This window comes from Oreochromis aureus, linkage group 4 (genome assembly GCF_013358895.1).
Source record: "Oreochromis aureus strain Israel breed Guangdong linkage group 4, ZZ_aureus, whole genome shotgun sequence".
NCBI lineage: Eukaryota > Metazoa > Chordata > Actinopteri > Cichliformes > Cichlidae > Oreochromis > Oreochromis aureus.
Window position 1 is genome coordinate 2,005,134 of NC_052945.1, and position 13,838 is coordinate 2,018,971.

At 44.3% G+C, this 13,838-nt stretch overlaps 1 protein-coding gene across 1 annotated transcript in view; it reads right to left on the minus strand.

The window, feature by feature from the left end:
- doc2a (double C2-like domains, alpha) overlaps positions 1-6,550 on the minus strand; it is a 50,759-nt gene extending 44,209 nt beyond the window's left edge. The window contains exons 1-2 of the mRNA XM_031737703.2: positions 6,223-6,550; positions 1,941-2,020 (exon numbers count right to left, since the gene is read on the minus strand). Coding sequence (XP_031593563.2) covers positions 1,941-2,020; positions 6,223-6,550 — 408 coding nt within the window. The remainder of the gene's footprint in view (positions 1-1,940; positions 2,021-6,222) is intronic.
- Between the last annotated feature and the right edge of the window lie 7,288 nt (positions 6,551-13,838).

Genomic DNA, 13,838 nt, shown 5'->3' on the forward strand with positions numbered 1-13,838 from the left:
CTGGGTGGGTTTGTTTCACTGCCTCAGGGATGAGTAGACACCTTCAGATAAGTGGAAGTAGGTCTTTCAGCTACAGATGATTTTCAAATGATCAATCATCGAGTTATAATAAACATTTCTGATTTTTTCCATCTTCTGCCACAAGCTGAACGCAGATAAGTTTGCTCCATCTCCGTGGGCTCGTGTTGAGGGTGGGAACGTAATGGAGAGCGTTCCTTTCACCTTCAGCTCTCTTCATGACGTCTCAAGCCGAGAGTTTGAAATCACCATCTTGGTGTAAGATGTGTGAAATCAAGAGTACCATATGCTCGTAGTGATTGTGATTGAAACACTGACCCGTTAGACAGTGAGCTGGATGATCCTCCTCTCACACTCTGAGAATGACCATAATTTACAAAATGCATTCAATGTTTTATTGAGTAAGACTTCAGACTTGTGACCGAGCCCATAAACCCATCAGGAGAGTGTTTACTGAGGTCACAGAGGAAGTCATGTGACTTCTACACAACCAGGAACCTTTTTGTATCCGACAGAGTCGCCTCCTATTCTTTTGTAATATCTGTGAACATTCAAAGTGAGCTGTGAGATGCTCCTCCGAGCACGCATGTCCGCCCGGATGAATGTCTGTGGTGCTCAAATAACTCCACCAAGGAACGGCTCAAAAAGAGGAAATGGTGTGAAAGCCAGGAATGAATCCTACGTGGTGTGATGGAGAAAAACCTTCAAACATTTTGCAGCTGAAGGAATTTTAAAAAGAAGACTGGTCAAAGATTTCAACGAGCCGATGTCAGACACTGCTGGACAATTATGCAAAACGCCTACAAGGAGGTATTTTGGTTAAAGTGGGCGACGCGTGTAACTGATGCCAGCGGTGTAGTACGTTTTTCCAAGGGAGAAAATTTTAGTCTGTTAGTCTGATGTTTGTATTGATGTGTATCGGTGCTGATATTCAAACAAAATGTCAGATATGCAAACTGAGGAACAGTTTTCAAAGGGACGAATTACATTTTTCTTGTTTTCCGTAATCACACTTTGAGGTAAAACCAAATGCATCCTGATGTAAAACAGCTGAAAATGTCATATGTTTCAGGCTGGGTGGATGTGACTATTTGCTGGATATAGCACGCGGCATGCCCATCACACACCTGCTCTTCACACCAAACACGGGTCTCCGGCAGCAGCCCGAGGCTCGGCTGCCTCGTATCTCACCTCCTCCTGACTCCTAACACCTGCTGCGTGTTACCGGGTCAACGACGAGCTGAGCTGCACGCAGACGCATCGTTTTCCTGCAGCTTCCTCAGATCCATAATCAGAGATTACTCTCGCTCCTCAGCAGCAGCATCCAGACGAATAAACGTGTGTGAGTGAAATTTACTGACCAAATCACAATCTGTGCAGCAGACCCACAGGTCCAAGTAGCTCAATAAATCTGAATTTCCACAGAAATACTATTAGAGCTTATATTTATCTTTGACAGCACAGCCTTCATTATTCTTCACTCTGTGGAGGGAATCTAATTCGTAGCGGTTCATGAAACTAGAGCAGATTTAATTTATGATGAGTGGTGAAAATCCACAGCTGAGGGCAGACTTTAATTATATAACATAGTTTCCTGTGTTTGATCTGCTTTATGCAACTTTCTCATATATTATTATTATCATTATTATTATCATTATTACTCTTATTGTCAGCGTCTGCATGGATTATAACTTGTCTTTAAAAAAAACCCTAAACAAAGTGAATTTCACGTGAAGGGCCCGGGGCGGATTTTTCTTTAAAATCCTGGGATACTCCTCCTTCAACGTGTCTTTCATTCCTGATATGAAGGTTTATGAAATATACTGAAGCTAAAATCAGCTGATCGGTTTCAGGCTGACCCTGATATCAGAGAAACTAGAACACAGAAGACGATTGTGTCCGTGTCTGCAGAGCGTCCTCACCTTGGCCCGGATCACGGTGCAGTGCAGCTTGTTGGAGCTCTGCTCGTACTTCAGCTCGAACTCCAGCGTTCCCAGAGCAGCTGGGGAATCATCGCAGGCAGAGGGAGGAAACAGACAACATCCATGACTCATGAGAGAAAACATGATTACAAGCCTCACATCAACAAGCACAAGAGATCAAAACTGTTGGATTTAATTGAAAGCATGCAAGAGAACAGAGAAACATGTCAGGCATGTCATGCAATCAGAAGATGGAAATCCAATTTGGAGGAGAGCGCACGTGCCCGTGACTCGGAGCGCGTCACATGTATGCGTGAAAGTCTTCCTACAAAGAAGAGCAAACATTCACAGCCGTGCACGTGTAACAGGGCACACATGCTCGCTCAGATAACACGTATGATTCACACTAACACATCAATGCTTACATAACTAACTGCACTCATACGCTAAACTCTGAGCTGCTGTGTGTAGCGTACTAACGGCTACGTTATTCTGCTGCACGGTGAACCAGAGCGGCCTCTGCCACATCCTGGTTTTTCTTCTTCACCGAGTGAACCTCCTGGCTCAGGGCCGGATGCTGTGACTGAACATTTTAATGTTCACATGACAGAAAGACATGAAAATGACTGCAGAGGCCACAGGATGAGCTGGGAGTCACGGTAACACAAAGAAAAAGACAATCAAACACAAAGGCGTGATTTTGACTCATGGTATTCATTTCATTTCAGTCTTTTGATGAAAATGTTTTAGTTTTACACAGTTTCAATTCAGGTAATCAGGTAAACTCCCAACACACAGTGATCAGGAACGTTTCAGGCCACGAGCAGGTTGTAGAGGACTTTGTGGGTTGTTGTGATGAGTCTTTCGTCTCATTAAAGGCCTCAAAAAGAAAAGACGTGATTATTGATTTTGGGAAGTCTTCTTAAAGCTCATCACCTGCTGTCATTAAAGATACTGAGTGTGAGCCTGTGATTCAGCTTCATGCAAAAAAGTTCTTTTTAAGGAAAATGAGATCTTTTAATGTCTCATCTGAGATTCTGTCCTTGTTTTACAGAAGTTTTATTGAATCTGTATCACTGCTTGGTTTGGTAACATGACTCTGAAGAACAAGAATCAGTTGGGACTTTTGGTATAAACTGCCAAGATGGACTTTTGGCCATTTATAACAAGCACATGCTGAAGAAGGCTCGTGTTCAGTTTGACTCGTTGCCCTCTGGCTGTCGTTTTACCTGTGAGGAAGACCAAAACACTGCAGGATTCTTTCATCCCGACTGCGACTCGTCTCCTTAATGGAAAATAATCTAAATAACTGTCTTGCCTTTGCTGCTAAACTAATTTCCCCCTGTGGGACAATAAAGTATTGAGTTGAATATCCATCCATTCTTTTCCACTCTTATCCTTTTCAGGGTCGCGGAAGAGTGGAGCCTATGGACAGGTCGCCAGTCTGTCGCTAACACATGGACAACCATTCACACAATTAACCTATCCCCACTAACTGCATGTGTTTGGATTGTGGGAGGAAGCCGGAATACCCGGACAGAACCCACATACAAACTTCACACAGAAAGACCCCGCCCAGATGGTGGAATTGAACTCAGGACCTTCTTGCGGTGAGGCCACACTGCTAACCATTGTGCTGCCTGTGAATCAAAAGTCCCAAATATTTCATTAGCAGATAGTACTTATACACAGATCAACGTAGCGAACACTTCTAGAAGCAAAATATTCAAAAAAAAATGTTCTTATTTAAAACTATAAACTAGGAAAACACGAGAGAAGCTAATTTTGAATCCGAGCTTGAGTAAATCCCTCAGAGGCTGGATTACATCTTCAGTACAAAGATGATGTTGCTAACTAATTAGCTTAGCTAACTGCACACAGTTGGTGCAGAAAAAGGCGGGAAAACCAACTGGCATCCAGCATGAGACAGACATGGAAGCCTGTTGGTTTAGTGATAACGTCTGTCCTGCATGAGAGTAAAACTCAGAGACTCAGTATCTCAACACTATGAGACACATTTTCAGAACAGTTAATGATGACTTTATATCCCATAAGGTCATGTTTGTATCAGTGATAGCTCACTCTGTATCCCAAAGACATGACTCGCTATCACATCCAGGTAACTTTGCATCTCATAGCACCGACTCTGTATCTTGTAAGGCAGCGTAGTTGTGTTATAACAAAGATGCTGTATTTGACGTCTGTATGTCTTTTAGTATCTCGAAGCAGAAGCAGGCTTCAGTTTCTGTATTTGAGTCTTTTGGCTTTTTTCCTGTAAGTAAAAGATCAGAAGTTGTCCTCAGAAACTTAAATCACTGCTTCTGACTGTTGGGGGAACTTTTTTGAGTCGATCCTATAGTCGTCCTCTCTCTGCTGAATCCACTGCAGTCCTGAACACTGAGTACAAATAAAAAAGACTCCGAGCCTGTTTCCACCCACCTACACTGACTTACAGCAGCCCGAGGCAGAGACGGCTGAAACATGTCAGCAAAACCTCAAAACGCCCTGTGACCGTCCTGCGCAGGAATCATCGCTCTGCAGCACCGAGGCTGCAGGGATCACGCGTGCACAAAGGAGCGCCCCTGTGAAGACGTTCTTTGTTAGCCAGAGTTTCTTTTATGTTTGATCAAAGCCTGGAGTTTCAGTTCGAGGAGACGGCCTGTCAAACGTCGGCGCTCCGCTCCTCCCTCAGGCTTTCCCCGCGCTGATGAATCTGACGCCTCGTTATTAAAAAGCACAAAAAAATCATCAAGTGGTGACTGCAAAACAAATATATGTTAATGAGGGGATAAAAATGGTAAAAACCTCTAATTAGTCTTTGCTTTCTGAATCACAGCAGAGCTTGAAAACATGTCAGCAGCTCTGAGAGCATTCAGCCTGACTCATTTATCACAATTTATTCTCGTTTTGTAACTGAAGCGGCGATGAAGGAGAGGATGAAGGAGAGGATGAAGGAGACGATCGGCACGCTCTCGCTCCTTGTCACATTTCAGCCATCTCTGAAGGACGGACCGTGTTTCGGCTGCGGTCGCGTCTTTTACCTGCCTCCCCAAAAACGTTCAGCATCTGCAGTCTGTGAGCTGCAAACACATGAATTATGTATCCACGAGCACCGGTGGAGGAGCGGCTGTTAGGGTTGCTGCTGGTTAAATACATGAAATGATCAGATTGGAGCTGCTGCAGCGTTTTAGCTCCCCTCAGTTACCCCGAGCGACCTTCGTGGTGTTTCTGCAGAATCTGTGACCTTTCATCCCAAACTCACATCGACATCTCCATAAAAGGCGATTCTGGCAAATTAGCCAAAGGAGACTTGAGCACTGTTGTCTGAAGGAAATTCACAATGAAAATATTTGTTTTAGTTTTGTCCTAAGCCAGCTTTCAGCCTCCAACAAACAACATGATTCATTAAAAAAGATGAGAAATAATTCAGCCCCAGATTTGTTCTTCAGAGAGAGAATTAAGAGATTTAAGAGACGTGGAAAAAATATTTCAGTCCATCTGACAGACCCAAAACATGCTGTGATGTCACTGCAGAGGTCGCTCCTGCTGTTTCTCCGTCCTGCTTTATGTGCACTACGGTGCATCCACCAGGTAAACGTCTGTGGTGTATGTAGCAGACGTCAGGTATGTAGCAGAGGGGTTGTTCATGAGTTTCAGCTGCTTTGGTGTTCATTAAAATAACAACAGGGGCAACAATGAGTGGGATCATCCTGACAGAGAGCAGAACAAAAGAAACATCCAAAGAAGAGCTCTGAATGTCCTTCAGGAAGCCTGGAGAATATCCCTGGAGATCCTCACCGAGCCGACAGAGAGCTCAGCCTGAGCTGGAGGATGAAGCAAATGTTCACTTTCAAACTCATTGCAGGTTTTGTTCTATAGTGTTGTGTTTGCATTTTCAATAAATCTCTGAAGCCATTTTCCTGCAAAATATAAATGAATGAAGGGTAACTGTAGACTGACGGCTCTCACAGTGATGGTCTTTTAAAGTCCTCTGTACTGTGTTACAGGCCTAACGGTGGCCTGTACACCCCTGGTCATCACTCTGATAACCAAGGAGTAAAAACAAATCCGAACCCCAAAAGCATGACTGATCCCTGGGACCGTGACAGTGGCGAGTCACGAGCACTTCCTGTGTGATATTTTTGAGCCTCATGAAATGTATGAAAACAGACTTGAGACGGACCGGCGTGCAGGAAGCAGCAGCAGCCTCAGGGTGACGTTAAACAGATGTGTACAGATGGGTGACACACGCACACAGACACATGCCGACAGCGAGGCTCACTGCAGTCGTCGCTGTCGTCGCTGTTGATCTCCACCGACGTGTCCACGCTGCTGGTCAGGGATAGGGACCCGCCCCCGCCCGGCCTGCCCTGGGCCAACAGAGGAGACAGGAGGTGAGACCCGCCCATTCCAGACGCCACCGAGCCGGGGCTGAGGGACGGCGGCGGGGACACGGTGGGGTTCGGGGAGACGGGGGTGGGGGAGGTGGGGGACAGGCGGGGGAAGTAGGCGGAGATCTGGCGGATGGGTCTGATGGGGCCGGGGCAAACGTCTATGGCCATGTGTTCCTGGATGGAGATGCTGAGCTTCTTTCCTCTCCGAACCGTCATAGAGTCTGAAAACAAACAAACAAACAAACATGTTTACTCACTGAGAGCTTTTGATGTCAGCACATTAACGTCATTTAAATTCAGATTATTTCGTTTATTTTAAGTTTACTTGAAGTTTTTTTGTGTTTTTTTTAGTTTAAACTAGTTGGTTTAAATACAGATTAATTAGATTTAGATTCATAATAATTAATTACATACATAACTTTGATTTACTGGTTTAACTTTATGTGGGTTTAATTTAGTTTACTTTGGTTACAGTTATAGGAATTTGGTTTGGTGTAGCATAACTAATTTAGTTTCAGATGAGTTTAAGTTGGTTTAGTTGAGCTTAAATTTGGGTTAGTTTGGATTAGTAGTCTGGTTTATTGTCTCTGCTTTGGTTCGTTAACCCAGTTAGTTACAGACTCAGAATAAGTGTTTAACCCAACAGTTTCCTAAACCTGACCGAGCATTATGAAACATCTGACGTGACTTTCTTTACGTGTCCTTAAGAAGATATTCCGAATGAACCCAGGTCTGGATCTCATTTGTTTGAAGTGACTCACAGAAAAACTGAATAACAGCTGAATAGATCTGTTGTGATGAACACCTGAGGAATACTTGAGTGTGTTTGATGTCAGATTTCAAAGGAAATAGCACGAGGCGTTCGGGAAATTAGTCATGGGAAAGGTGTTGCTGCTGTCACAGGACTTAATTGAGCCACCAGGAGATGAAAAGAATTTGAAGGGAGCCTCAGATTTTAGGCGGTTCATGACTAATTATCCCAGATTTTTCTTCCTGGCAATGAAAGGAGAAATTGTCGTCATATTTTGAGGAGAATCTCTGACAGTCACAGCCCTGAAGACACGATGATTTTAAGGGTTCGTTGTAGTGAATTATACCTGCTATCTATCAGAGGTACCTTACATCACACGGCGCTGCTTTCTAAGAACTGAATGTGACGAGCTTCAGGTTACGTCAGGTAAAATAATCGCAGTGAGCGGTGGAGCCTGTGCCAGCATTCATAGCTGTGAGAGGCGGCGCACACCTGGACAGGTTACCAGTGTCCGGCGGGGTGAACACAGACACAGACGATCAGTCACACCCTGTTAGCTGAATTTCATTACAAAATAAAATCCACGAGGAAGAAACACTTTAACTCTTCCTTCTGTTTGGTCTTATTATCCTCGCCCAGCTTTTCCTCCTGTCTGTATAGCTGCACTGTAATTATACACTTTGTTTTCCCAACCTATGCTATTTAAAACATCCTCAGCTCTCTCTGGATAACTCGAGTAAGGTGCCTTTTCCTGCTGCAGCAGTTTGTTCAATAATCCTCTGACCTGAAATTAAATGCAGTGTTTCATTTGACAGAAACTCGGTTTTATTTTGGCACTAACAGCACATCTCAGACAGACGGAGGCAGTTTTATTGACAGCCGGCTGTAACACTGATAAATATGTTAAGCCAACTGCAGGCGACTACTGTTGTGGTCCAAAGACAGGAATAGACTCGAGCTGCAGGAGAAATATCAGCTAAACTCTGCGAAGAAGCCTCATCGCCAGCCTGCAGATACAGCCCGTCTTTATCCAGATGTGTACAGATGTTCAGTCCCGCTGTCACTTTTACAGCTGCTGATCTCTATGAACATGCTGGGTCAGAGATGAAGATCTGGACCAGCTGACTAACAGCAGACCAAGAAAACTAGCATCGGAAGAGTACAGTCCAAGATCCAAGACCCAACCAGGCAACCCACAACTGGATAAAAACATCATCACTGAAAGATCAGAGTCATAGTTGGAGTACCAAGGCAAGAAAAACAAGACCAAAGCTCAAGATCTCCACTTTATTTATACAGCACCAAATTACAGCAACAGTCACCTCAAGGTGCTTTATATTATAAGTCAGTACAATAATATAGATGAAACCCAACAATTATATCACCCCAAGCACTTTGGCGACAGTGGGAAGGAAAAACTTTGTTTTAACAGGAAGAAACCTCCAGCAGAACCAGGCTCAGGGAGGCGGGGCCATCTGAGAGACTGGTTAGGGGTGCAGTGAAAATCAGCAGGGCTGAGCGGACGTAGACCGAGATACATACAAGTCAGGACACATCAAACACGTGAGCAGTGATGCAGCAGTCGTGACCAGAATATCCCAAATTAAACACAGCAAACAAACCAAAGTCAAGACTGACCGACTGAGTGAAGACCAGAGTGTCTCTGCCATGGCTGATATGAGCAGAGTTAATAATCAAGTTAAAACTAGCCTGAACTTTAAGTGTTGCTGGACGAGGGACAAAGTCTTGCTGATGAAAAGAAGAAACAAAAAACTGTCGATGTTACTGAAAGCAGATGGAGATACTCGTCAGAGAGCAAAAATAAGCTTAGAGCTTCACATGAGTGAGCTGACAGAGTGACAGAAAGTCATGGAAGACTTTCCACAGGTGAGGCCAAGCCTCAGCCAGGTGCTGCTAATCAAACACACCCGATTAACTGATCATCATCAGAGTGAGCACATCTGTAAAGCAGAGGTTTCTGATGTTTGCAGGTCTGGAGCGTTCAGGTGTGTTAACAGCAACACAGTCTTCCCAGGAGTGGACGTCCCAGCAGATTCAGCCTGAGCAAAAACCCAGGAGCTCCATCTCAGACTCCACAGGCCCCAGTCAAAGGTTAAAGGTTAAACGTAGCAGCACAGTTAGAAACAGACTGAACAAGTATGGAAAGTCTGTCCATGAATCAGAAAACCAAACTCATAAGACCTCAGAGCAGCTGTGAGCGCGGCGCTGGAGGGATGATGGTTTGGGTGCTTCAGGGTCACTGAGTGGACCATGAGCTCCTTCATCAAGCTGCATCTCAACAGTAAGCACCGAGTGTTGGGCCTCAGCGACACAAACAGAAACACCTGTGTGGAAGGATACCTGCTGGTACGTTCATCATCAGCTCGGCTGTGCTCGAGGGAGTTACTGTCTAAAACTGCAGAAAAGGATCAGTGCAGCTGTTTAAGCTCAGAGCTAACAGTCAGGAGGCGAGCGTGTTCGATCGTCCGTGTTAAAGGAAACCCTTTTCTTCTGTTTGACACATCGTCGTCCTGACAGCAGCTCCACGCCGCTGCAGGTAGCTGACAGTAGGTGTTTAATGAGGAGTGTGTGTGTGTGTGTGTGTGTGTCTGACACATGAAAAAGAGGGAAGCCCAGGCGTGCAGGGTTCATAGAAAGCACAAAGAAAAGGTGTCGCAGCAGGACGCCGACACACACAGGCTGATGAAACAGGAAGTTTAATGACCACAGTCCTGTAAGGAGGTGTGGTCATAATGGGGGAAAATCACAAGACCAGAACGACCCGAGAGTGAAAAGTTAGCTCACTAACAACACACAAACACACAGCCTGCAGGTTGCATGAACAGCAGGGTGAAGTCAAACAGCTTCTTGGGCCTCGAGCCAGAATATTTAATCAGTGAGCCCCTGAGGGAAGATCTCCACCTGCTGCAACAGCGAGGCAGGTGAGACACCTGAACGCAGCTCAGACTGCAGAGCGAGGGCTCAGCCCCGACTTACAGCGGCGTCAGCAAACGAGAGTTATCAATGAGAACAAACCGCAGTCAGAACGGCTCACATCAGCCCCAGTGTGTTTGCTTTAGAGCAGCTTCGCTTTCAGATTAAACAGATCTTTGAGTCAGGCTCACGTTTGTGCAACTTTCATTTAGTTTGTGTGAAGGAAGCTGGAGGAGAAAAACTGAGCTACAGATGAGCTAAACTGGTCCAAGAAAACAGTTCAGAGATCTGCTTTAAATATGCAAAGGCTATGCCCACACGTAGACAGCCATCACGTTTACATCTCTGTACACATGAGAAGGCAAAAAATGACTTCCTGTGCTGTCGAGAACATGTCGAACCAGCAGGTGGCGATATAGCTGTAGCGTAGGGTGTGGCTGCGGCTTAGCTGCAGAGGGAGAGAGGCGGTGTATGGGCTCAAAATGTGGTCATAAATATTTTGTACTTGTAAATCAGGATTTGTATGTGTAAAAAGAATTTGTGTGTGTGTAAAAAAGATTTGTATGTGTAAAAAAGATTTGTGTGTGGACTTAGCCAAAAAAAACCCTGCAAGTTACAAGTACGAATTTTGACCCTGTTTTTCTTCCTGTCATCTGATTGGTCAATGTCATGTCAATCACAAATGTAACAATCCAATCAGAGGACAGATGGGTTTGGCTGTCGGAGGGGCGCTTTTTTGAACTGCAGGTCCTTGAAGGGAATAAATGCCCTTTTACATGCCAACCCAGCGTTTTCCTTCATCACCATGAAGGTAAACAGTCTGTGGTCGTCCGAGTTCAGGTCTATGTGGTCTATGAGGTCTATGTGCTTTATACAGGGCAGTGTTTTGGAAATGACAGGCTTCATTACAAAGCTTTCTTCGTTATGAATTAGCATACATGTTTTTATTGAACATTTGAAGAACTAGCAAAAAAACCAGAAACTGTTGTAGAGGACATAAAGTCAGAGATAGAAACGACAAGGAGCAGGTGCATCTAGTACAGGTAGAGCTGCTGCAAAAACCCACAGAGCTCAGCAGCCAGCGCAACAAATTCTGGATCCTTTGCTTTTAGTTAGCAGTTAGCATTAGCAGCACATCCTGCGTCCGATGTGAAAGGACCTTTATGCTGCGCACTGTGACTCACAGCAATGGTCCCGGGTCAGCCCTGACTTTGTGTTAAACTAATCCTAAAGTAATAATGGTATTTCTAACCACTGACATACCACAACTTTATCCTTTCAACAGCTGCTGAAAGTAACGGGACCTAGCTGCTATCGGATATTTATATAGAGATCCTCCAGCTTCAAACTGTATTACCCTTCAAGGACCTGCAGTTCAAAAAAGTGCCCCTCCGACAGCCAAACCCATCTGTTCTCTGATTGGATTGTTACATTTGTGATTGACATGACATTGACCAATCAGATGACAGGAAGAAAAATAGGGTCAAAATTCGTACTTGTAACTTGCAGGGGTTTTTTTGGCTAAGTCCACACACAAATCTTTTTTACGCACGCACAAATTCTTTTTACACATACAAATCCTGATTTACAAGTACAAAATATTTATGACCACATTTTGAGCCCATAGCGGTGCTGCACAGCTGGTGCTGTTTCTGCAGGGGTGCGCTGGGACTGGGCGGAGCAGCTGGCAACACTCCCAGAGCTACGACTGAAAAGTAAAAGCAGAAACACGTACGTGTGCTACGGAAACGGCCAATGAAAAGCTCACAAACAGGAATGCAGCCAAAAAAGGAAGTGAAGGTGCACGCCAGAAACCACGTCAGATTGTGAAACGTGTTTATTTCTGCTGCAACGTTTAACATGGGAGTCAATGGGGACTGACTCACTGCTGGAGCCTCTAGTGGGCGTCAGAGGAACTGCAGGCATCGGCTTCATTTTCGAACATTGTTTTATTTGCAGGCTGAATAAAATCCACATACATAAATGCAAAGTCCCTCTGAATTCAACATGTACTGTGATTATTTTTTAGAAATTTACACTGATGACATCAGCATCCTATTCTATTTAAAATATCTTTATTTACTGTACAGATTAAAATCCTACGCCTGATTACATTTCATAATATAACCTAGTCTTTATGTTCCAAAGCCTGAACACAAAGTCAGTTAGTCATCTTGCTCCTGTGTGTGAGAGCTGAATCCTCATGCTTTGACCTTTCAGAGTAATTTTCGTGGTCAAATGTGGCGCCATCAACCCTCCATCACCAGACCCGAGGAGTGCAGATCGCCGCTGCAGGCTCGAGTGGATGCTGAGTCACCGCACAGGTAGAGGTAAACAGTGTCAGAGGTATTACACGATGATTCACTTTAACATTTACATGTGAATATGATATAAAAACACATTTTAATGGACTTTCAGTCTTTTCAGCTGCAGCACTCGTATGACTGATGCCTTGAAGTGCTGATTATGAGAAATGCTAAAGGGAAAGGGACGTTAAGGGAAAGTCTTTTAATTAAAGGCCATGATGAAGCAGAAAAGTTCTCTCAGAGTTTCTTCCAGAAATGTGGAGCATAAAGCAGCGAGTGCTGCCTCTGCTCAAACACTCTGGGGACGCTCAACAACACCAATAAATATGCAACTCCAAACCAGCTCCACCCTCAGGAGAGCCGACTCGATTTAGAAAAAATACACAACAGGCAAAATAAAAGTACGTAAGTCACTGCTTCTACCGCCAGTGTCATCCTCCACGATCAGGCTGAATACAGTCGCTCCTTTTTCTGCTTTATTTACTCCGCAAAGACTCAAATTCAAAATATTACATTTGTATTTCCTTCTATTACTGGCTTATATGGAAGGCCATGCATAAAATTATTAAAATAGATTAATTAATAAATCAATATGTCATGAAATTCATTATTATTGCTTTGATTGTATTTGTTATTACACAATATTTCCCCTATTTATGTACTCTGTGTGTAATCCATTACTTTGTTTATGATGATATCCATGTCAACCAGCAGCCCTCTCTCTCTGTCAGCCACCTCATTCATTTCCTGTTTTACTTTGATGGCTGGTCGTCTCATGTCTTGTTTTTGAGTTTCACTTCCTCCTCGTTGTCTTGATTGTGTTCAGCTGTTTCTCGTTGCCCTCCTGTGTTCGGTCCCTGTCTTTGCCTGCCTGTGCTGGTTCTGGTCACCGTGTTACTCCGTGTGCCCTCGTGTCTCTGTAGCTGCCCTGTTGGATCTTACAGCCGGGTCTTTGGCATTAAAAGTTTGATATTTGTTCCTGAGCTCTGCCTCCTTCGTTCTGTGGCTCGGGTTTGGAAACTCTCTCTGTAGTTTTTGACAGATGTTGCTTCAGTCTGTCTGTAAATCTCCCACGGCCTTCCTTTCTGACTCTTGAAGCCTGACTCTGACTTCTGCATTTGTTGCAGCAACATGGAGTCAGCACTCCACCCTTTTCTGACTGCGAGCTGTGGCCCCAAACTGCATCAGATTGTGAGGGTGGATAATCCCTGCAGGACACCCTGTTGTAATGAACACACATTAAATTACAGCAGATTGAATAAAAATGTAATCATTTTAATAATATTATAATAATAATATTGGCGATTTCAGCCTTAGTTCGTACACTGATGACAGCAGTGAGGTAAACTGAATGTAGTGCGACTCAGAGACGACCTGACTGAAACCCGATAACAGGTTTGGTAATCCTCTGAGAGCTGAGGCTGGAGAACAGAACACTGTGCAGTTTGTGACAGCATTTAATCGTGCTCCTTATTTTCTGTTTAACAAACACGTGTCTTTCAGCTTAGCGGTG